General features: G+C 42.6%; 1 protein-coding gene across 2 annotated transcripts; it reads left to right on the top strand.

The window, feature by feature from the left end:
- Positions 1-5,617: 5,617 nt before the first annotated feature.
- Positions 5,618-6,843, top strand: LOC123161392 (2-hydroxy-palmitic acid dioxygenase MPO1). Of its 2 annotated transcripts, none has more exons than XM_044579234.1 (3): positions 5,618-6,207; positions 6,313-6,378; positions 6,519-6,843. In XM_044579234.1, exons 1-3 carry the CDS (start codon positions 5,662-5,664, stop codon positions 6,633-6,635), a joined length of 729 nt encoding a protein of 242 aa, XP_044435169.1. In that variant the 5' UTR covers positions 5,618-5,661; the 3' UTR covers positions 6,636-6,843. The 2 variants fall into 2 exon arrangements, with proteins under 2 accessions (XP_044435169.1, XP_044435168.1); XM_044579233.1 differs by having other exon boundaries at positions 5,634-6,207; positions 6,310-6,378.
- Positions 6,844-23,259: the final 16,416 nt, after the last annotated feature.

A 23,259-nucleotide genomic window follows, 5' to 3' on the forward strand; every position in this document is an offset into this window, starting at 1 on the left:
TGCAATGGTCTACGACGAGTCTAGTTTTGCAACAAAACCTCTATAGCGGAATTTTTCTGCAACAAGACCACGGTTGCAGAAAAAATTGCAACAAAACCCTAGTTGCAATTTTTTTTTGCAGCAAAACAGTTGTTGCAAAAAAATAATTCTACAACAAGACCTGTGTTGCAGTTCTGGAGGTGCGCTCAGCTCGCTTGATGCGGAAAATCCGACGGCTGGCGAGCCGACTGATCTTTTAAAGATATCAACCGGCGGACGTGTAGCACGCCCCTTTAAAAACGTTCATGAAACTTAAAAAAGTTCAAGAATTGGGAAAAGGTACAAATTTGAAAATAGTTCATAAAAATTTAAAAATAGAAAGAAACACAAAAATATAAATAAATAAATAAATAAATGAACAGCATAGAAAACCAGAGGGAAAATAAAAAAATGGCTAGAAGCATCGTTCTTACACGGACCGGGCGCCATCATTTACGAAACGTATGTGGGCGCCATGTACGAAGTAAACAGCGCTTAAGGTGCTGAATAGAATACACTGTGCATGCCAAGATACTCAAAGTGCATTACCCACATTCTTTCTTGGTGTTGGTGTGCATGGGCCACAAGGCTATACGTCGCCCATACTGATTCTCCCGAGGCCAGCCCTGCTCGCTGCTCTTGGGTCCGCCCGGAAAGGGACACGTTGAAGAATAGTTTGCACTACTCTGTTTTGTTTTTACGTGTTTTAATGTTTGCTTTCTTCCTTCATTGGTCTTCTTTGTTTCCTTCTTGTTTTTTATTAGTTTATTCGGGTTTTGTTCTTTATTTCCAACACATGTCTACAAGTTTTATATGAGTTTACATTTCTCATATACACTAGGAACATTTTAGTTTACATATTTAACATTTTTTAAATACTTGATTAGTATTTTTGCAAATATATGTCTTCATGGCCAATATTTTCACAAAAATGTAATTTTTTTATACATCCAAGAATTTTTTATGTATGTTCAGAATTTTTTTAATGACTTAAAAATTTTTAAAATTGTTTTTAAGGTCTTTTAACACAGGTAACATTTTTTTATGATGTGATTAATTTTCTTTGAACTATGTGATATTTTTATTACATCTGATAAATATGTTTGTTACTAAAATGTCACAAGCATTTGGTTTGAAATGCGTGAACATCTTTCTAAATGTAACCTACATTTTTTAATTTTACAAGACATTGTTTGAATGGCTTGTACATGTTATTGAAATGTGTCAACATTTTTCAAATGGTCATACATTTTTTATTTTTGTTCTGAGGTAATAAAATTTCTTGAATGGGAGAAATATTTACAAAAAGTTGAGAAAACATTTTTTACACAACATTTAAATTTTTTTATTGTGCAATAACACTTTTTAGAAAAATAATTTAATTACTTTCTCATAATATATAAATTTATTTTAAAATATTAAAAACTAAAGTAAAAACGAAATATGCAATGTTAGTGGGACATCAGCATGATGAGACCACGAGGTGACTGGGCCGGTGCAGTATCGGGTGCGACGCCACTGTCGGGCACGGCAAACCCTAAACGGCGCCCGTAGCGCCCGTTATAGCGTTAATGGTACAGGGCGCACACCCCTCCTCCGCGATGGGCCAGACCATGTTTTATTTTTTTTCTTTTGTAAAATGATGCAAAAAAACAACGTCTTGAGAAGGATTCGACCCTGCGACTCGGGGTTACAGCACAGCACTCGCTCGCCACCCGCGCAAGTTGAGTTCTGTGATTACATAGAGCTTCTTCCCTCTTTTATTCTTCCATTCTTTCTTTTCTGTTTCTTTTTTTTTGTTTTTCTTTTCATTTCTTCCTTTTTCTTTTTAGTATTCATTTTCTTTTTTAGTCTTCTTTCTTCTTTTTCTTTTTCTAATTCGATATAAAAAGTTCACCGGATTTATGAACGTTTTTTCACATTCGATGAACTTTTTTCAAAATTGGTGAACTTTTTCTCAAATTCAATGAACTTTTTTCCAATTCGATGACATTTTATCAAAACCGGTGAACTATTTTCACATTTGATGAACTTTTTTTCAAATTTGGGTGAACTCTTTTTTGAAGTCGATGAACTTTTTCCAAATTCAATGAACTTCTTGTCAAATTTGGGGAACTCTTTTTTTAAGTCGATGAACTTTTTCCAAATTCAATGAACTTTTTTTCAAGTTTGATAAACTTTTTCTCAGGTTTGTGAACCTTTTTCAAAACTAATGAACTTTTTTTGAAGTCGGTGAACTTTTTAAAATTTGATGAACTATTTACGAATTGGATGAACTATTTTCAATATCCAAAATATGTTCAGATTTTTCGAAATTCGTTTGACTTTTCAGAAAATGTTTTTCGAAATTCCAAATTTTGTTCATGTTTCAAAAATAGTTCTGAATTCCAATTTTTTGTTAACTGTATTGAAGAAAAATGTTCATCATACATTGAAAAAAATGTTCAGTGTGTATAAAAAAATGTTCATCATGTATAGAAATTTTGTTCAGCATGCATTCAAAAGGAGTTCATCGTATTTAAAAAAAGTTCTATGTGTATTTGAATATTGTTCACCATATATTGAAAAAATATTCAGTGTGTATAAAAAATGTTCATCGTGTAGAGAAATTTTGTTCAGCATGTATTTAAAAAAATTTCAGCATATTTTTAAAAAATGTTCTGTATTTCTTTGAATAATGTTCACCCTATACTAAGAAAATATTCAATGTGTATTCAGAACTATTTTTGAATATGCGGATTTTTTTTGCATGCTCAAGAACTCCATCCGTAATATTTGAACATATTTTCAATAATTGAAATGTATAAATGCCACAGTGTATTGTGCAATAAATAGCATGTCTATTTTCTATTTATTTAAAGTTTCGTGGTGTGAATATCCGCTAGCAGTTAGCTATTGCAGTGGCTAGCCTCACCGTGTATAAGTTGGGTGGGCGCGAGGTCGAATCCCGTTGGGGAGGTATTTTTGGCTGTCATTTTTCGTGTTGCTTTTGTTGCGTGATTGTGGGCCGGCCCATCCAGCCGCTGCTGCGGGCGCCAGATCCCTTGCGCGGCGCTGAAGGCGCCCTATAGGAGGTCCCGTCGGGCACGCCCCCTATGCCTTGCTTGAAGCGAAATAGTAGGGCATCTCGCTTCAGAAAGAAGCCCGATTAGCCCGGCCCACCGCGGACACAGGCCTTCAGTGCTTTCTTCCTCTATTTCTGCTTCCACAATTTTTTTGTTCGTTGTTTTATTTTATTATTTTACTTTGCTTGTATTTCGAATATTATGAACACATCTATTTTAAAAATTACTTTATATATAAAAGATAAAAAACGTTAATCATGCATTTAAAATATTAAATATGCATAGAAAAATGTTTCTGAGGCATACATAAAATGTACAGTGCGTATGGAAAAAGTAGAAATCCAAAAATACAAGTTTACTTTTTCACGTTAGTCATGCTTTTAAAAAAAATTTAAAAGCGCATAGATTTTTTTTCAATGTATAAAAAATAGTACTTTAGGTAAAGCAATGTAAGTTTTGAAAATATTATTAAATGTTTTGGATAATATTAAACGTGTATATATAATGTTTGTGACGTATTAAAAAAATATAAAATGAAAAAGTAGACAAAAATTATGGGTTTTATTAAAATGTAATCATCTATTTAAAAATGTTAAAACACACATATATGAAATGTTTTTTATGTATACAAAAAATGTATAATATTTATCTAAAAAATGTTAATCATGTAGTTCCAAATGTTAAACGTGTATATGAAAAATGTTATTGGTGTATATGAAAAATTATATTGCGTATGTAAAAAGTAGACATAATAATATAAGTTTTCAAAAATGTTAATCACGTATTTGAAGAATGTTAAGCATGCATATAAAAAAATGTTCCTCATGTATACAAAAAATGTACAAAGAAAACAAAGAAAATTGAAAAGCAAAACAAGAAAGAAACAGAAAGAGACAAAGAAAAACAAAGGAAAGAAAGAAATGGAACCAAAAATCCCAATAAGAGTGAAAAGAAACAAAGAAAGAAGAAACCGGTAAAAACTGTGAAAAATGAATGAAAAGGATGAAAAGAAACAATGTAGGGGAAAATGAAACCGATAGATAAAAAAATAGAAAGAACCCGTACGTAGAACGAACGAGAGCGACCGCGCTAATGAGCCTTCCCATACGCACGAGCCCTTTATGTGAGATGGACGCTAGGGTCAGCAGTCGGGGTCAACCCGGCAATCCAACCCATGGGCGGCCGCCCCCATGCGCATCTGACCCTAATGGATAGGGTATGGGTTGCTATCTTCACCCATGGGTAAACTCGATGGGTAACCCGATTAGTTATGGGTAGGGTATGGGCAGAAGGTAATGCCCGTGGGTCGCCCAATGGGTCGCCCGATTAACTGACATGTGGGCCCTAAATGTTAGTCAAATTAATGATCCAGTTCACTCAGCCACACCCCGACCCAGCCCAATTCACATACCCATAGGCTCATAGCGCTGGAGTGATCAGCCCACAACAAACCAATTAAATGCTGGATATGAAGCCCATGTACCTCAGCACTTAGCAACTCATGTCCTGTTAGCTTGTTGGGCTTCCAAAGCCATATAAGCCCATATAGCTTTTGTAATGCATGGCTGCCTTGTGTGCATGGCTAGAGGCAGCTTATTTAGTACCACCTCGCCGAGGGAAGCACACTGGAGGTGGAGCTCTGCCTATAAAAGAACTTGATGTTGTTGCTGTAAGCATTCGTTCGGAAGTGCCTAGCAACCTCAGCAAGACGTAGGACACACTGGCCTAATAAAAATATTACTACATGCATGCCCGATGGGTAACCCACTGGGTCGGGTTACCCGATGGGTATGGGTCTGCTCCTATGCCCATGGGTAGGGTCATGGGCGAAGAGGTAGACCCATTTACTTATAGAGCATGGGTCTGGTAGAGGTCGACCCGACCAAACCCGACCCGACTGCCAGGTTGAGTCGGGGGTGTTTGACAATTGACATATTGTCGAACACCTAGGGACTCAATGACAAGAGGCTCGGCAGCAGAAGGCAGGGCAACATTGGGGAGATTGCGGATGAGTAGCCGGAGATGGGGGGGGGGGGGGGGGGGGGAGGAGATTGGGCGCTAAAAATGGGTCCACGGCGGAGGGAAGAGCGAGCAAAAGAGACATGAAGTATATGATAACACGAGGGCTCGGGGGAGAGGAAATTTCCCTTGCACCTAAAATTAGGAATATATAGAGGGCATTGCAAAGTGCCTCCCCTTTCCTCTAAATCGAAAGGTTGTATTTTTTTTAGGTGTCACTTTTTAGAAAATAGCGATGGAGGTGCTATATGAACCCCATAATAGTGGTGAAGTCTTTATCTTGATATATATATTTTTTGTAAGTGAGGGGTATACGGCAGAAGAATGACCGCACAAATGAATCTGGGGGGTGGGAGGCCTGGACACGTCAGCATTAATCACCCCTGCCAACATACTGATGCAGCCATGAATGCTAATGTAGTGTCAAGAGCAAATCTTTTCCGTGGTCAGCGTAACTAATTAAACCGATAGCGATGCATCTGGACGAGGGTTCACAAGATCGAGATTCAGATGAACCCGGTGCAGTTCGGCATATACAGTCAATAAATTAGGATCGTATATGCGCGCACGCTTCATCAGTCCTCTAAAAAGAAGTCGAGCATCTATAGGCAGCCAACCGCTCACTTTTTATCAGGAAAGGTTCTCCGCCTCACTGCTGTTTGTTGGTGTCCTCGGAAGATCCTCGATTTACTCTGAGCTGCAGGTCGTCTCGTCGTCCATGGAGGAGGCCAAGAGGAGGCCGCGCGGCGTGCTGGACCTGGAGGCTCAGTTCGCCTTCTTCCGTTCGCAGCACCGGCACCCGGTCAACGCCGCCGCGCACGCGCTGCTCGCGGGCCCCATCCTCTTCGGCAACCTGCTCATCCTCTACTTCCTGCCCCTGCCCTCCCCGCTCGACCCGGCCCTCGCCCTCTCCCTCGCCTACGCCGCCTCCTACCTCGCCGTCGACCGCCGCGCCGGGGCCCTCGCCGCGCTCCTCCTCCTCGGCGCCTGGGCCGCCAGCCGCGCCCTCGCCGCCCGGCTCGGCTTCGCGCTCGCGTGGAAGGTCGTGCTGGCCACGGAGCTCTTCTGCTGGACCTGGCAGTTCCTCGGCCATGGACTCTTCGAGGTAACGTCTGATTTGTTCCCTGAACCTCCGCCACGTTCCTGGTCACAGGCGACCTGACATCAATTGCTGATTTTTGCTTGCTGAATATGCTTCTTCTTGCAGCAGAAAGGCCCAACGGTGAGTGAACTTCCGGCGGTGTTCCTGATGGAGCCATTCCTCATCCTACTGCAGGTAAACGTCAATTCATCCTCTGAATCTTCAAGATAAACACAAATCATGTGCGCATATGAATGTAGCAAAGATGACATAATCAATCTACTAGAGATTGAATGGACATGGAATTCTTAACAACAGTTTTAAGTTGTGCACAGATACTCAACAAGCTGTTTGGCTACGAGCCATACCCTGGATTCAGCAAGAACGTGGATAAGAAGATGGAGGCCGATCTCAGGGAGAGCAGAGAGCTCGAGCAGAGGAAGATCAACTAATTGGAAATGCTCAGGTTGATTCATATATAAGTAGCAAAGTGTGTGTGCCTACCATTTGTGATGTTTATGCATGCTGTCTTAGATATTTGTAGAATAAAATGAACAGCCGAACTTTCTGTACACGATGATATTGCCTTATTGAAGCTTCTTCTCCCAGTCGCCGGGAAGAAGATGCGTCCTGGCTGCAGGTTTGCAGCTCCAAATTTCACTCGCTGAATACTCTGCTAGACATTTCATCAAACGCCTCACGGGGAAGCATAGCTGCAACTGTATCCGGCTGGAAACATCCTTCTCTGAATGCTTTGCTAGACATTTCATCTAACACCCCATGGGCAAGCATAGCTGTATCGGATCTGCCGTGATGTCTTGCCAAACCAGCAGATGCACGAATGGGCCAGCCGGCCTCGGACCGAAGATATTGCCCCTGACTATACCTGGCCATGGGAAACCCGGCCCGGCCCGCCCGATCCAACCGTTTTTGTCTACGGCCGGACCTGGGCCTAAATTTTGAGCCCAAAGGCAGGGCCGAGCTTGGGCTTGGCATATTTGCGTTTTAGGAAATAGGCCTGGCCTGAGGCCCGATGGGCTTTTCCTCTGATGGGATGGGCCTGGGCCTGAAATCTAGGCCGGATAGCTAGCCTGGGCCAGGCCGAGCCTAGGTTTTCTGCCACGGGCTTTATTAGACCTGTCCTGAAGCCTGGCCCAGCCCGACTTATGGCCAAAGTAGATCCTGACGCTAACAGAACCTGAAGCAAACTGAAGAACTGAAAGCACAAGTGTTCCCTAGGTGGTTTTGGTAATTAATGTCAATATATCTCTTGTTGGACTAACACTTTTATCTAGTATGTTTCACATAAGTTCAACAATGGAGTGACATGGACTAAAGGATGTGGGAACTTCTTCAAGATGCTAAGGACAAAGGATTGGCTCAAGCTTCAAGCTTCAAGCTTAAGACTCTTCATTTTACATTTTAGTGATCCAAGATCACATTGAGTCTATAGGAAAAGCCAATACTATCAAGGAGGGATGAGGTGTTGCTTAATGAGCCACTTGCTTCAAGTGCTTAGTGATATGCTCCAAATACCCTCAACTACTTTCCCACTTCCACACATATGTCCTAAACCTAAAGTCAAACTCGGCCCCACTGATTCTTCCTATCCGGCGCCATCGAGTTTTGATGTCTTAGCCACTGCCACAAACCCTAGGCAAATCGGTCTCACCGATAGGGATCTCGGTCTCACCGAGATGGGATTGTAATCTTTCTGTGTATGTCCATTATCAAAATCGGTCTCACCGAGTTTGAGCAATCTTTACTATCGAGATTACAATGCAAACTTTCTGGTTGACTCATTACCAAAATCGGTCCCACCGAGTTTGATAATCGGTCCAACCGAGTTTGCCTGACCAACTCTCTGGAAAGCTTATTACCAAAATCGGTCTCACCGAGTTTGCGTAATCGGTCTTACCGAGATTACGTTATGTCCTAACCCTAACCGATTCGGTCTTACCGAGTTGCATTTCGGTCCCACCGAAAATCCTAACGGTCACTAAATTTGCTGAATCGGTCTAACCGAGTTTTACAATTCGGTCCGACCGAGTTTGGCAAGTTGTGTGTAACGGTTAGATTTTGTGTGGAGGCTATATGTACCCCTCCACCTCCTCTTCATTCGTGGAGAGAGCCATCAGACTGAACCTACACTTCCAGCATCCTATTTCTGAGAGAGAACTACCTACTCATGTGTTGAGGCCAAGATATTCCATTCCTACCATATGAATCTTGATCTCTAGCCTTCCCAAGTTGCTTTCCACTCAAACCCTCTTTCCACCAGATCCAAATCCTATGAGAGAGAGTTGAGTGTTGGGGAGACTATCATTTGAAGCACAAGAGCAAGGAGTTCATCATCAACGCACCATTTGTTACTTCTTGGAGAGTGGTGTCTCCTAGATTGGCTAGGTGTCACTTGGGAGCCTCCGACAAGATTGTGGAGTTGAACCAAGGAGTTTGTAAGGGCAAGGAGATCGCCTACTTTGTGAAGATCTACCGCTAGTGAGGCAAGTCCTTCGTGGGCGACGGTCATGGTGGGATAGACAAGGTTGCTTCTTCGTTGACCCTTCGTGGGTGGAGCCCTCCGTGGACTCGCGCAACTGTTACCCTTCGTGGGTTGAAGTCTCCATCAATGTAGATGTACGATAGCACCACCTATCGGAATCACGTCAAAAACATCCGTGTCTCCAATTGCGTTTGAATCCTCCAAACCCTTTCCTTTACATTCTTGCAAGTTGCATGCTTTACTTTCCGCTGCTCATACACTCTTTGCATGCTTGCTTGATATGTGTTGTGAATGTTAAACTTGTGCCTAAACTCCACTTGAACTTTAAAAGGTTAAAAACTGCAACTTTGGTACTTAGTGTCTAATCCTCCCTCTAGACACCTCTTCTCAAGGTCCTACAAGTGGTATCAGAGCATTGATCTCCATTGCCTTGGTTTAATCACCATTAGAGGAAGATGGATGAGTCTACTTTGGGGAGTCTTAGACATAGAGTGCCTATTCTTGATGGAGAGTATTTTCATGAGTGGAAAAATGAGATGCTTGTAATTTTCAATCAATATCATTTGAAAAAGTACATTGCTAGCCCTTGTGCACCTTATGTTGACCCTATGCATCTAACCCATGATGAGTCAATTGACATGGTTAGGAATCTCAGAACTGCCGAACTTATCATTAGAGGATTTCCTAGAAACTTGATTGGATGTTTGCCTACTTTTAAGTGTGCCTACTATATGGAAATTTCTTGAGGAACGATTTCCAGATTATTCCTTAAAAAATCTAGATGAAATTCTCCATAAGTCTATTGCTTTGAGTAAGATGAATACTAGTGATCCTACGTTTGGTGATCGTCTATTTGAACTTACAAACCTTATGCGTGCCAAAGGAAATGTTGGTATTATTAGTGATATTATTTCCGAAGCTATAAAAATTCATAGACAAGATCATTGTCAAACTCACTCTAACGAATCACCCTCTCTAGGATTTGATCCACCACATGACGATGTTGAACATGGATATTATGATGAGGATGATGATAGTGACTTCGATCTTGATGATGCAATGAGACATTTTGGTCTTATGGCAAATCTTCGGGGATATATGTCAGGAGGAAAGGAATGGATTCTTGATAGTGGATGTACCGATCACATGACCAGAGATAAAGACATGTTTCATGAGCTTGCTGATAATGATAGTCCTCGAAAGTATGTCACTTTCGGTGACAACTCAAAGGGTAAGGTGGTTGGCCTCGGTAAGGTGGCCATATCACATGATAGCTCCATACAAAATGTCATGCTCGTTGAATCTCTTGGGTACAACTTACTTTCAGTATCTGGACTTGTTGATTTCGGTTTCAATGTCCTATTTACTGAAGTAGATTGCCAAGTGTTTCATCGAGACAATCATAAAATGGTCTTTACCGATGTGCGTAGAGGTGATCTATACATTGTTGATTTCACTAAAAAGGCTCAACCTAAAACTTGCTTCATTGCTAAATCCTCAAAAGGTTGGTTATGGCATAGACGATTAGGTCACGTTGGTATGCGGAACCTTGACAAGCTTATTAAGGAAAATCATATCCTTGGAGTTAATGATGTCATATTTGATAAGGATAGACTTTGCAGTGCTTGTCAAGCAGGTAAACAGGTTGGAGGAAGGCATCCCGTGAAGAACATCATGACCACAAAGAGGCCACTCGAGCTACTTCACATGGATCTCTTTGGTCCCAACTCTTACAAGAGTCTCGGTGGAAATTCTTTTGGTCTAGTTATAGCTGATGATTTTTCAAGATTTACGTGGGTGTTCTTTCTCGATGATAAATCACAGGTCCAAAAGATCTTCAAAAACTTCGCTAGGAAGGCCCAAAATCAATTTGAAGTGAAGATCAAGAAGGTTCGCAGCAACAACGGAACGGAGTTCAAGAACGCAAATGTGGACACCTTTCTTGACGAAGAAGGGATTTCACACGAGTTCTCGGCTACGTACACACCTCGACAAAATGGAGTTGTTGAGAGGAAAAACCGGACGCTCATTGAAATGGCGAGAACGATGCTTGATGAGTACAAGACGCCGAAGCACTTTTGGGTAGAAGCGGTTGAGACAGCTTGTCATGCAACAAATCGCTTGTATCTTCACAAGCTACTCGGCAAGACGGCATACGAGCTCCTCACCGGTAACAAACCCCAAGTTGGATACTTTTGAGTATTCGCCTCAAAGTGCTAAATTCTTGATAAGCATCGTCGTTCTAAATTTGCTCCTAAGTCTCATAAAGGTTTCCTACTAGGTTATGGCTCAAACTCTCACACCTACCGTGTCTACAATAATTTCACCCGAAAGGTTGAAGAGACGGTAGATGTGAAGTTTGATGAATCTAACGGCTCGCAAGTAGAGCAATTGCCAATTGATGTAGGAGACAAAGATCCTTCGGAAGCAATCCAAGACTTGTCTATTGGCAAGGTCCGTCCAACGGAGGTGAATGAGAGTACCTCGTCCGTCCAAGTGGAAGCTTCTACCTCACGACAAGGTGAACCAAGAGTTGATACGGAAGCATCCACAAGTGGGACACACCAAGATGAAGAAAACGAGGAAGAGCATCAAGATGAACGTCAACAACCTCCTTCTCCACCACGACAAGAGAACGCCAAGGCCAACAATGAAGAAGGCCAAGAGGAAGAACAAGATGAAGAAGATGTTCAGCGAAGACCCAAGCAAAAGCTTTCATGAGTTCGAGCAAGAATTGCTAAAGATCATCCCGTCGAGCAAATCTACAATGATATTCAAACCGGGAGAATCACTCGCTCTAAAACTCGTTTAGCTAACTTTTGTGAAAACTATTCTTTCATCTCTAGCATTGAACCTATGAAGGTCGAAGAAGCATTGGAAGATCCGGATTGGATAAATGCTATGCATGAAGAGCTACACAACTTTGAGAGGAACCAAGTTTGGACATTGGTTGAGAAGCCCGACAACAACCACAACATCATCGATACCAAATGGGTGTTTCGCAACAAGCAAGATGAAGATGGACAAGTAGTTCGCAACAAAGCACGTCTCGTCGCCCAAGGCTACACACAAGTCGAAGGTATGGACTATGGTGAGACTTACGCCCCCATTGCTAGACTTGAGTCCATTCGCATCTTACTTGCCTATGCTAATCACCATGATATCACCTTGTACCAAATGGACATTAAAAGTGCTTTTCTAAATGGTGAAATAGAGGAGGAAGTTTATGTTAAACAACCTCCCGATTTTGTCAATCCTAAGAAACCCAATCATGTTTACAAACTTCACAAAGCTCTTTATGGTCTTAAACAAGCTCCTAGAGCATGGTATAAATGCTTGACCAAGTTCCTTATTGAAAAAGGCTTTGAAATTGGGAAAATTGATTCTACTCTTTTTACTAAAAGGGTTAATGGAGAACTATTTGTGTGCCAAATTTATGTTGATGATATTATATTTGGTTCAACTAACCCTCATTTTAGTGAAAAGTTTGGGAAGCTAATGTCGGAGAAGTTTGAGATGTCTATGATGAGTGAACTCAAATTCTTTCTTGGGTTGCAAATCAAGCAAACTAAGGAAGGTACTTTTGTCTCTCAAACGAAGTACACCAAGGACTTATTCAAGAAGTTCAATATATAAGAATGCAAAGGTATGACTACACCCATGCCTACTAGTGGACATCTTGACTTGACCAAAGATGGTGAACCGGTTGATCAAAAGGTTTATCGCTCAATGATTGGTTCATTGTTATATCTATGTGCTTCACGTCCCGATATTATGCTAAGTGTGTGCATGTGTGCACGATATCAAGCTGCTCCTAAAGAATGTCATCTTAAGGCCGTGAAAAGGATAGTGAGATACTTAATCCATACACCAAACTTTGGCATTTGGTATCCTAAGAGGGCCTCTTTCGATCTTGTTGGCTACTCCGACTCGGACTATGCCGGCGACAAGGTTGATAGAAAGTCCACTTCAGGTACTTGTCAATTTCTTGGTAGATCTCTTTTGTCTTGGTCCTCCAAGAAACAAAACTCGGTATCCTTATCCACTACCGAAGCGGAACACATCGCCGCTGGTTCATGTTGTGCTCATTTACTTTGGATGACCCAAACTCTTAAAGATTATGGGATATATGTGAAACATGTTCCATTGCTTTGTGACAATGAAAGTGCAATCAAAATTGGTCATAATCCTGTGCAACATTCTCGAACTAAGCATATTGAAGTTCGTCATCATTTCATTCAAGATCATGTTGCTAAGGGTGACATTGATCTTAAGCATGTTCGCACCAAAAAGCAATTAGCGGATATATTCACTAAACCTCTTGATGAGAAAGTGTTTTGCAGGTTAAGAGGAGAATTGAACATCATTGATGCTTCAAACTTGGAGTAGAAACTCCATTGGATACATGCAAGACATGAGCTTATGACTAATCCTTGATATTTCTCTTATGATGAAAATCTTATGTATTGGATATATTTGTATCTTGCATGTTATCTAACCCATGTAGGTACTTGGTTGAATCTAATTCCATGAGGTTGTAATCTACTCATATCTTGAGCAATCTCTACATCACCAAGTCTCTATATTATGGTGGTTGAAGACAAGGAAGCATGGAACCATTCAAACATATCCTTTGACAAAATCTCTATGTTGAGCTTCATGATTGTCATTTTTGGATACACAAGTGCCCTTCCTTGCAAGAACTAACCCATGTAGGTAGATGGACTCAAATTCCAAGTGGTGCTCCAAATTCTTGATGAGCTACATCAACCTTGAGCAACCCACACAAGTTCAACTACATGTTCTACACCACCAACCAAGGTATGTTATTCCATCTTAGAGAAGCTTTACTCCAAGTCATGAGTTAAAGCAACTCGACAAGATGAGAATACATCAAGATGCTTAAATGAAAAATGGCAACCCCATTTTGAGCTTAAACGATGAGTATGACCCATGATCAAGTGATCTCACTTGACTCCTAAGTCAATATACTCTAACATAGGTGACTTTGTCGCCGACCATCTCTAGATGAAGTTCTCTTGTGTTCTCTTCTGTGTTTTTGCATTTGTCTCATGCATATGTGTTTCCCCTTTCAAAAAAAAACTTCATCTAGATTTCTTTCTGTTTGCTCTGCATTTTCTGCACCCAATTCCTTGCATATCATTCAATAAATTCCTTGCAAATCTTTGTGAGATCTTATTAGTCTAGTGAGCTGAGGTGACAAGTGTTTTCTCTGAAATGAACTCAGTTACACTGATTTGTTATTTTTGGTCCAACCGAATCCTATTGGTACCACCGAAGCATACCACTCGGTGCCACCGGTTTCACAATAGGAAAAACAGTTTGCCACTTATTCTGTGTTTCTTCTGATCCAGCTCCACTCAATGAATCTTGTCCTCTACAAGCATCACATTTTTATCATTACTTTATGTTGTGACTCAAGGATCAAACCCATTCACGACAAATTCCAGAGGGGGAGAGCGAGATTACATCTTTATCAAGCCCTTCTTGGAAATTGATGTCAAAGGGGGAGAGAGAGATCACATCAAAGCTTATCATTTAGAGAGAGAGAGATCACATCAGAGAGAGAGTATCACCTTCTCAGAGGGAGAGAGATCCTTCAGGGAGAGAGAGAGAGAGAGAGAGAGATCTCCAGGGGGAGAGAATACTAGTAGAATGTATTTCTCAAGGATCCCAGATGCTTGGTGTTCAAGAGGAGAGATGCCACATGTCTTCTTGAGGGGAAAGACATGTTCATATGTGCTTATTTGCATTAGTTTGCATTAGCTCTATTCATTTATATCTTTCAGCTCTGTTTTTCTGTTCCCTATCTTCTCCCAGTATCCTATGCTAGATTCAGGGGGAGCAAGACATCTAAAGGGAAAGAAATCATCTAAATTCATTGCATATCTTTACTCTCGGGGACATGTCTAATCCAATGTGGTACTTAGCACTCACTCTCTACATGTCATCTCAGTCTTGGTATTCTTGTGGTTTCTTTTATTTGCTCTGGCTAGTAGATGTATCTGTGTTATCTAACCTTGTTTACGCAGGTTCATTCCATCCTAAGCCAACTCAAGACTACAAGGTAAGTATATGCATCACAATCATGTGTATGAGGAATTCTTGCTGATGTACATACTGTTTGCAAGAAGGACTCTTGGGCATGAAGGTATTTTCTTTAATACTTTTTGCTCTGATGCATATGGCCAAGATACATGTAACACATTGCCTGCTCTATCATGGTTATGCTATCACATGCTTCTATATTTCATATTTACATGATTGCATACATGTAGGGGGAGCCTATGCTTGTTACATGTCTTTTCAAAGCTTTACTTGCTACTCTTTATATCTTTATCTAAAGCTTTGATGTATGTTGTCATCAATTACCAAAAAGGGGGAGATTGAAAGCACAAGTGCTCCCTAGGTAGTTTTAGTAATTAATGTCAACATATCTCTTGTTGGACTAACACTTTTATCTAGTATGTTTCACATAAGTTCAACAATGGAGTGGCATGTACTAAAGGATGTGGGAACTCCTTCAAGATGCTAAAGACAAAGGATTGGCTCAAGCTTCAAGCTCAAGACTCTTCATTTTACATTTTAGTGATCCAAGATCACATTGAGTCTATAGGAAAAGCCAATACTATCAAGGAGGGATGAGGTGTTGCTTAATGAGCCTCTTGCTTCAAGTGCTTAGTGATATGCTCCAAATACCCTCAAGTACTTTCCCACTTCCACACATATGTCCTAAACCTAAAGTCAAACTTGGCCCCACTAATTCTTCCTATCCGGCGCCACCGAGTTTTGATGTCTTAGCCACTGCCACAAACCCTAGGCAGACCGGTCTCACCGATAGGGATCTCGGTCTCACCGAGATGGGATTGTAATCTCTCTGTGTATGTCCATTATCAAAATCGGTCTCACCGAGTTTGAGCAATCGGTACTACCGAGATTACAATGCAAACTTTCTGGTTGACTCATTACCAAAATCGGTCCCACCGAGTTTGATAATCGGTCCAACCGAGTTTGCCTGACCAACTCTCTGGAAAGCTTATTACCAAAATCGGTCTCACCGAGTTTGCGTAATCGGTCTTACCGAGATTACGTTATGCCCTAACCTAACCGAATCGGTCTTACCGAGTTGCATTTCGGTCCCACCGAAAATCCTAACGGTCACTAAATTTGCTGAATCGGTCTGACCGAGTTTTACAATTCGGTCCCACCGAGTTTGGCAAGTTGTGTGTAACGGTTAGATTTTGTGTGGAGGCTATATATACCCCTCCACCTCTTCTTCATTCGTGGAGAGAGCCATCAGACTGAATCTACACTTCCAGCATCCTATTTTTGAGAGAGAACTACCTACTCATGTGTTGAGGCCAAGATATTCCATTCTTACCATATGAATCTTGATCTCTAGCCTTCCCAAGTTGCTTTCCACTCAAACCCTCTTTCCACCAGATCCAAATCCTATGAGAGAGAGTTGAGTGTTGGGGAGACTATCATTTGAAGCACAAGAGCAAGGAGTTCATCATCAACGCACCATTTGTTACTTCTTGGAGAGTGGTGTCTCCTAGATTGGCTAGGTGTCACTTGGGAACCTCTGACAAGATTGTGGAGTTGAACCAAGGAGTTTGTAAGGGCAAGGAGATCGCCTACTTCGTGAAGATCTACCGCTAGTGAGGCAAGTCCTTCGTGGGCGACGACCATGGTGGGATAGACAAGGTTCTTCTTCGTGGACCCTTCGTGGGTGGAGCCCTCTGTGGACTCGCGCAACCGTTACCCTTCGTGGGTTGAAGTCTCCATCAACGTGGATGTACGATAGCACCACCTATCGGAACCACGCCAAAAACATCCGTGTCTCCAATTGCGTCTGAATCCTCCAAACCCTTCCCTTTACATTCTTGCAAGTTGCATGCTTTACTTTCCGCTGCTCATACACTCTTTGCATGCTTGCTTGATATGTGTTGTGAATGTTAAACTTGTGCCTAAACTCCACTTGAACTTTAAAAGGTTAAAAACTGCAACTTTGGTACTTAGTGTCTAATCCCCCCCTCTAGACACCTCTTCTCAAGGTCCTACAAGAACATAAATTTAACTCGATGGTCGTCGGAGACAACTCCGGCAGATCCCTAAGTAAGGCTATCCAGAAAGATGAATAGACCGGATGGTAACAAGAGGCGACTCTTTACCTAGATTCGGGCTCTTGAATAGGGGCATACAAAGTATACAAGGTACACAATGGAGAGATTGTATGTTGTAATGTTTTCTAAGATGTCTCAATCGACTAGATAGCGGAGCCATAGAGTTACAAGAGTCCTAGTCAGCTACATCGGTGAAGGAGAGTCCTCTACGAACCCGACTTTCTTGTTTTGAATGGAAGACTTCTCGAATCTTCTTTCTAAAGGCCATGTGTGCCTGTCGGAATAGGGGCTCCGGAGACCCAAACAAAGGTTCAAACTCTGCGGTGTGCACGAAGAACCCTGCTCGATTAGGTCATGTAGCTCACCGCTCCACGGCTTTGCTCCGACGTGCTCAAGCGATAGGAAGAAGAGATGGACACGAGATTTACCCAGATTCGGGCCACCCTGCGGTGTAAGACCCTACTCCTGCTTTGTGGTGGATTGCCTCGCGAGGAGGATGAGTATGAACTAGTACAAGGGTGAGCTGCCTCGCGAGGGCTCCGTGGGTGAGAATGGATTGATCCGTCCCCTCTCGACAGTGGAGACTAGCCTATATTTATACTGGCCTCTTCCTCTTCCCCCAAAGCTCTAGGAGTGAAGGGATGCCACAACGGCCAAATTTGAAGGGGGACAGGAGTACACCCTATCCCGACTAAAGGTGGTCTTCACCTGCAAAGCTCGTGGTCGTGACGTGTTGGTGGGCTCGGCGATGACCTCTGTCCTGCCATGCCCGTGGTCTTGGTCTTGTTGCACCGAAGAGGTAAGCTTTGGGGATTCCTCGGGAACTCGCGTGCTGGCCTTGTCCTTGTAGCACCAAAGAGGAAACTGCCCTTGCCTGCGCCCGCTGGCGCCCTCCTGGCTCCGGTCGTCATGGCTCTCGTCACCACACACCTTGCAAGGTGGGGTGCGAGCCTAGAGATTTCCTCTCCTCTGGAGGCAGTCTCGGGAGACCGCTCCTCGGGAGGCCTCAATGTAGTTCACCTCATGAGGTGGGGGCCCTTGCGAGGGTCTTGCTCGCGAAGTCTTGGCGCTGGGCCGCACCAGGCCATCAACGATGCCACGCCTGGGCCACAGGCAGACGGGCCTGGGTAGCCCTGGTCCCAGAAAACCGACAGTATCCCCCGGGCCTGCGACGCGTGTGTCCTAGCTTAGAGGCGAAGGCGAAGAAGAGAGGACGGAGCGGCATGGGCCCTAACCGCCTGCGGGCCAGGATCGATACGTGGCGCAAGGCGGGGCATGGGACGTCCCCACTTCCCCACGACTCCTCGGCAACAGCCCTGGCTGACAAAAAGCCTGGCGCCCGCCCCGGGCCATCATTGCTCCCCCGCGCTCCTGCCCTTCGGTTACCTTCCTTCTCTAGCAAGCATGCAGTCTCCTTGCAGGTCTAGCGCCGCTCTCATCCTTCGTGCCGCCATGGCACCTCTAGGCAGGAAGGGTCGATTGGCCGCGGCGGCGAACAATTCCATGGGGCCCGAGCGCGCCCATGGCCGGTCCACGGTGCTAAATCTTGAAGGGCTTGACTGAAGGAAATATGCCCTAGAGGCAATAATAAAGTTATTATTTATTTCCTTATTTCATGATAAATGTTTATTATTCATGCTAGAATTCTAATAACTGGAAACTTAGTACATGTGTGAATACATAGACAAGCAGAGTGTCACTAGTATGCCTCTACTTAACTAGCTTGTTGAATCAAAGATGGTTAAGTTTCCTAGCCATAGACATGAGTTGTCATTTGATTAATGGGATCACATCATTAAAGAATGATGTGATTGACTTGACCCATTCCGTTAGCTTAGCATTTGATCGTTTAGTATATTGTTATTGCTTTCTTCATGACTTATACATGTTCCTATGACTATGAGATTATGCAACTCCCGAATACTGGAGGAACACTTTGTGTGCTACCAAACGTCACAACGTAATTGGGTGATTATAAAGGTTCTCTACAGGTGTCTCCAATGGTGCTTGTTGAGTTGAGATAGATCAAGATTAGGATTTGTCACTCCGATTGTCGGAGAGGTATCTCTGGGCCCTCTCGGTAATGCACATCACTATAAGCCTTACAAGCAATGTGACTAGTGAGTTAGTTGCGGGATGATGCATTACGGAACGAGTAAAGAGACTTGCCGGTAACGAGATTAAACTAGGTATTGAGATACAGATGATCGAATCTCGGGCAAGTAACATACCGATGACAAAGGGAACAACGTATGTTGTTATGCGGTTTGACCGATAAAGATCTTCGTAGAATATGTAGGAGCCAATATGAGCATCCAGGTTCCGCTATTGGTTATTGACCGGAGATGAGTCTCGGTCATGTCTACATAGTTCTCGAACCCGTAGGGTCCGCATGCTTAACATTCTGTGACGATTTGTATAATGAGTTATGTGATTTGATGAACGAATTTTGTTCGGAGTCCCGGATGAGATCGGGGACATGACGAGGAGTCTCGAAATGGTCGAGACATAAAGATCGATATATTGGAAGGCTATATTCGGACATTGGAAAGGTTCCGAGTGATTCGAGTATTTTTCGGAGTACCGAAGAGTTACGGGAATTCGTATTGGGCCTTAATGGGCCATACGGGAAAGGAGAGAAAGGCCTCGAGGGTGGCCGCGCCCCTTCCCCATGGACTGGTCCGAATTGGACTAGGGAAAGGGGGCGCCCCCTTCCTTCCTTCTCCTTCTCCCTTCCCTTTTTCCTATTCCATGTGGGAGGTGGAATCCTACTAGGACTAGGGAGTCCTAGTAGAACTCCACACTTGGGCGCGCCCTATGAGGGATGGCCTCCTCCTCCCTCCCTCCTTTATATACGTGGACAGGGGGCACCCCATAGACACACAAGTTTATCATTGATCTTTAGCCATGTGAGGTGCCCCCTCCACCATAATCCACATCGGTCATATCGTAGCGGTGCTTAGGTGAAGCTCTGCATTGGTAGCTTCATCAACACCGTCACCATGCCGCCGTGCTGACGGAACTCTCCCTTGAAGCTCTACTGGATCGTGAGTTCGTGGGACGTCACCGAGCTGAACGTGTGCAGATCGTGGAGGTGCCGTACGTTTGGTACTAGGATCGGTCGATTGTGAAGACGTACGACTACATCAACCGCGTTGTCATAACGCTTCCGCTTACGGTCTATGAGGGTACGTGGACGACACTCTCCCCTCTCGTTGATATGCATCACCATGATCTTGCGTGTGCATAGGATTTTTTTTGAAATTACTATGTTTCCCAACAATGGCATCCGAGCCAGGTATATGCGTAGCTGTTATATGCATGAGTAGAACACAAGTGAGTTGTGGGCGATACTAGTCATACTGCTTACCAGCATGTCATACTTTGATTCGGTGGTATTGTTGGATGAAGCAGCCCGGACCGGCATTACGCGTACGCTTACGCGAGACTGGTTCTACTGACGTGCTTCGCACATAGATGATCATGTTTTGTAACAAAGTTATCGACAACTCACAGGAGCCATATGGTTGTCGCTTTATTGTATGTAATGCAATCGCCCTATAATTGCTTTGCTTTATCTCTAAACGGTAGTGATAGTCATAGTAGCAATAGTTGGCGAGACGACAACGATGCTTCGATGGAGATCAAGGTGTCAAGCCGGTGACGATGGTGATCATGACGGTGCTTTGGAGATGGAGATTAAAGGCACAAGATGATGATGGCCATATCGTATCACTTATATTGATTGCATGTGATGTTTATCCTTTGTGCATCTTACTCTGCTTTGATTGATGGTAGCATTATAAGATGATCTCTCACTAAAATTCAAGGTACAAGTGTTCTCCCTAAGTATGCACCGTTGCCAAAGTTTGTCGTGCCGAGACACCACATGATGATCGGGTGTGATAAGCTCTACGTTCACATACAACGGGTGCAAGCCAGTTTTGCACATGCAGAAATACTCGGGTTAAACTTGACGAGCCTAGAATATGCAGATATGGCCTCAGAACACTGAGACCGAAAGGTCGCGCATGAATCATATAGTAGATATGATCAACATAGTGATGTTCACCATTGAAAACTACCCCATTTCACGTGATGATCGGACATGGTTTAGTTGATTTGGATCATGTGATCACTTAGATGATTAGAGGGATGTCTACGTAAGTGGGAGTTCTTAAGTAATATGATTAATTGAACTTTAATTTACCATGAACTTAGTCCTGATAGTATTTTGCAAATAATTTTGTAGATCAATAGCTTGCATTGTTGCTTCCCTATGTTTTTATATGTGTTCCTAGAGAAAACTAAGTTGAAAGATGATAGTAGCAATGATGCGGACTGGGTCCATGATCTGAGGTTTATCCTCATTGCTGCACAGAAGAATTATGTCCTTGATGCACTGCTAGGTGACAAACCTATTGCCGGAGTAGATGTAGACATTATGAACGTTTGGCTAGCTCAATATGATGACTACTAGATAGTTTAGTGCACCATGCTTAACGGCTTAGAATCGGGAATTCAAAGACGTTTTGAACGTCATGGACCATATGAGATGTTCTAGGAGTTGAAGTTAATAATTCAAGCAAATACCCGAGTTGAGAGATACGAAGTCTCCAACAAGTTCTATAGCTAAAAGATGGAGGAGAATAGCTCAAGCAGTGAGCATGTGCTCAGATTGTCTGGGTACTACAATCGCTTGAATCAAGTGGGAGTTAATCTTCTAGATAAGATAGTGATTGACAGAATTCTCTAGTCACCATCACCAAGTTACTGGAACTTTGTGATGAACTATAGCATGCAAGGGATGACGAAAACGATTCCCGAGCTCTTCGTGATGCTGAAATCGACGAAGGTAGAAATCAAGAAAGAGCATCAAAGTGTTGATGATTGACAAGACCACTAGTTTCAAGAAAAGGGCAAAGGGAAAGAAAGGGAACTTCAAGTAGAATGGCAAGCAAGTTGTCACTCCCATGAAGAAGCCCAAAGCTGGACCAAAGCCTGGAACTGGGTGCTTCTACTTCAAAGGGAATGGTCACTGGAAGCGGAAATGCCCTGAATATTTGGTGGATAAGAAGGATAACAAAGTGAACAAGGGTATATTTGATATACAAGTTATTGATGTGTACCTTACTAGTGTTTATAGTAGCCCCTGGGTATTTGATACTTGTTAGGTTGCTAAGATTAGTAACTCGAAATAGGAGTTACAGAATAAACAGAGACTAGTTGAGGGTGAAGTGACGATGTGTGTTGGAAGTGGTTCCAAGATTGATATGATCATCATCAAACACTCCCTATACTTTTGAGATTAGTATTGAACCTAAATAAATGTTATTTGGTGTTTGCGTTGAGCATAAATATGATTAGATCATGTTTATTATGATACGATTATTGATCTAAGACAGTGACTAAATTGTTATTCTGTTTACATGAATAAAATCTTTTATGGTCATACACCCAATGTTGATGGTTTATTGAATCTTGATCGTAGTGATACACATATTCATAATATTGATGCCAAAAGATGCAAAGTTGATAATGAATCGCAACATGTTTGTGGCACTGCCGTTTGGGTCATATCGGTGTAAAGTGCATGAAGAAACTCCATAAAGATGGACTTTTGGAATCACTTGATTATGAATCATTTGATGCTTGCGAACCATGCCATATAGGCAAGATGACTAAAACTCCGTTCTCCGGAACAATGGAACGAGCTAGTGACTTATTGGAAATAATACATACCGATGTATGCGGTTCGGTGAGTGTTGATGCTCGTGGCAGGTATCATTATTTTCTGACCTTCACAGATGATTTGAGCAGATATGGGTATATCTACTTAATGAAACACAAGTCTGAAACATTTGAAAAGTTCAAAGAATGTCAGAGTGAAGTGGAGAATCATCGTAACAAGAAAATAAAGTTTCTACGATCTGATCGTGGAGGAGAATATTTGAGTTACGAGTTTGGCCTTCATATAAAACAATGTGGAATAGTTTTAGAGCTCACGCCACCTAGAACACCACAGTGTTATGGTGTGTCCGAACGTCGTAACCGCACTTTATTGGATATGGTGCGATCTATGATGTTTCTTATCGGTTTACCACTATCATTTTGGGGTTATGCATTAGAGACAGTTGCATTCACTTTAAAAAGGGCACCATCAAAATCCGTTGAGATGATGCGTTATGAACTGTGGTTTGGTAAGAAACCAAAGTTGCCGTTTCGTAAAAGTTTGGGGCTGCGATGCTTATGTGAAAAAGTTTCAACCTGATAAGCTCGAACCCAAATCGGAGAAGTGCGTCTTCATAGGATACCCAAAAGGAAACTGTTGGGTACACCTTCTATCACATATCCGAAGGCAAGATATTTGTTGCTAAGAATGGATCCTTTCTAGAGAAGGAGTTTCTCTCGAAAGAAGTGAGTGGG

This window comes from Triticum aestivum, chromosome 7B (assembly GCF_018294505.1).
Source record: "Triticum aestivum cultivar Chinese Spring chromosome 7B, IWGSC CS RefSeq v2.1, whole genome shotgun sequence".
Lineage (NCBI taxonomy): Eukaryota > Viridiplantae > Streptophyta > Magnoliopsida > Poales > Poaceae > Triticum > Triticum aestivum.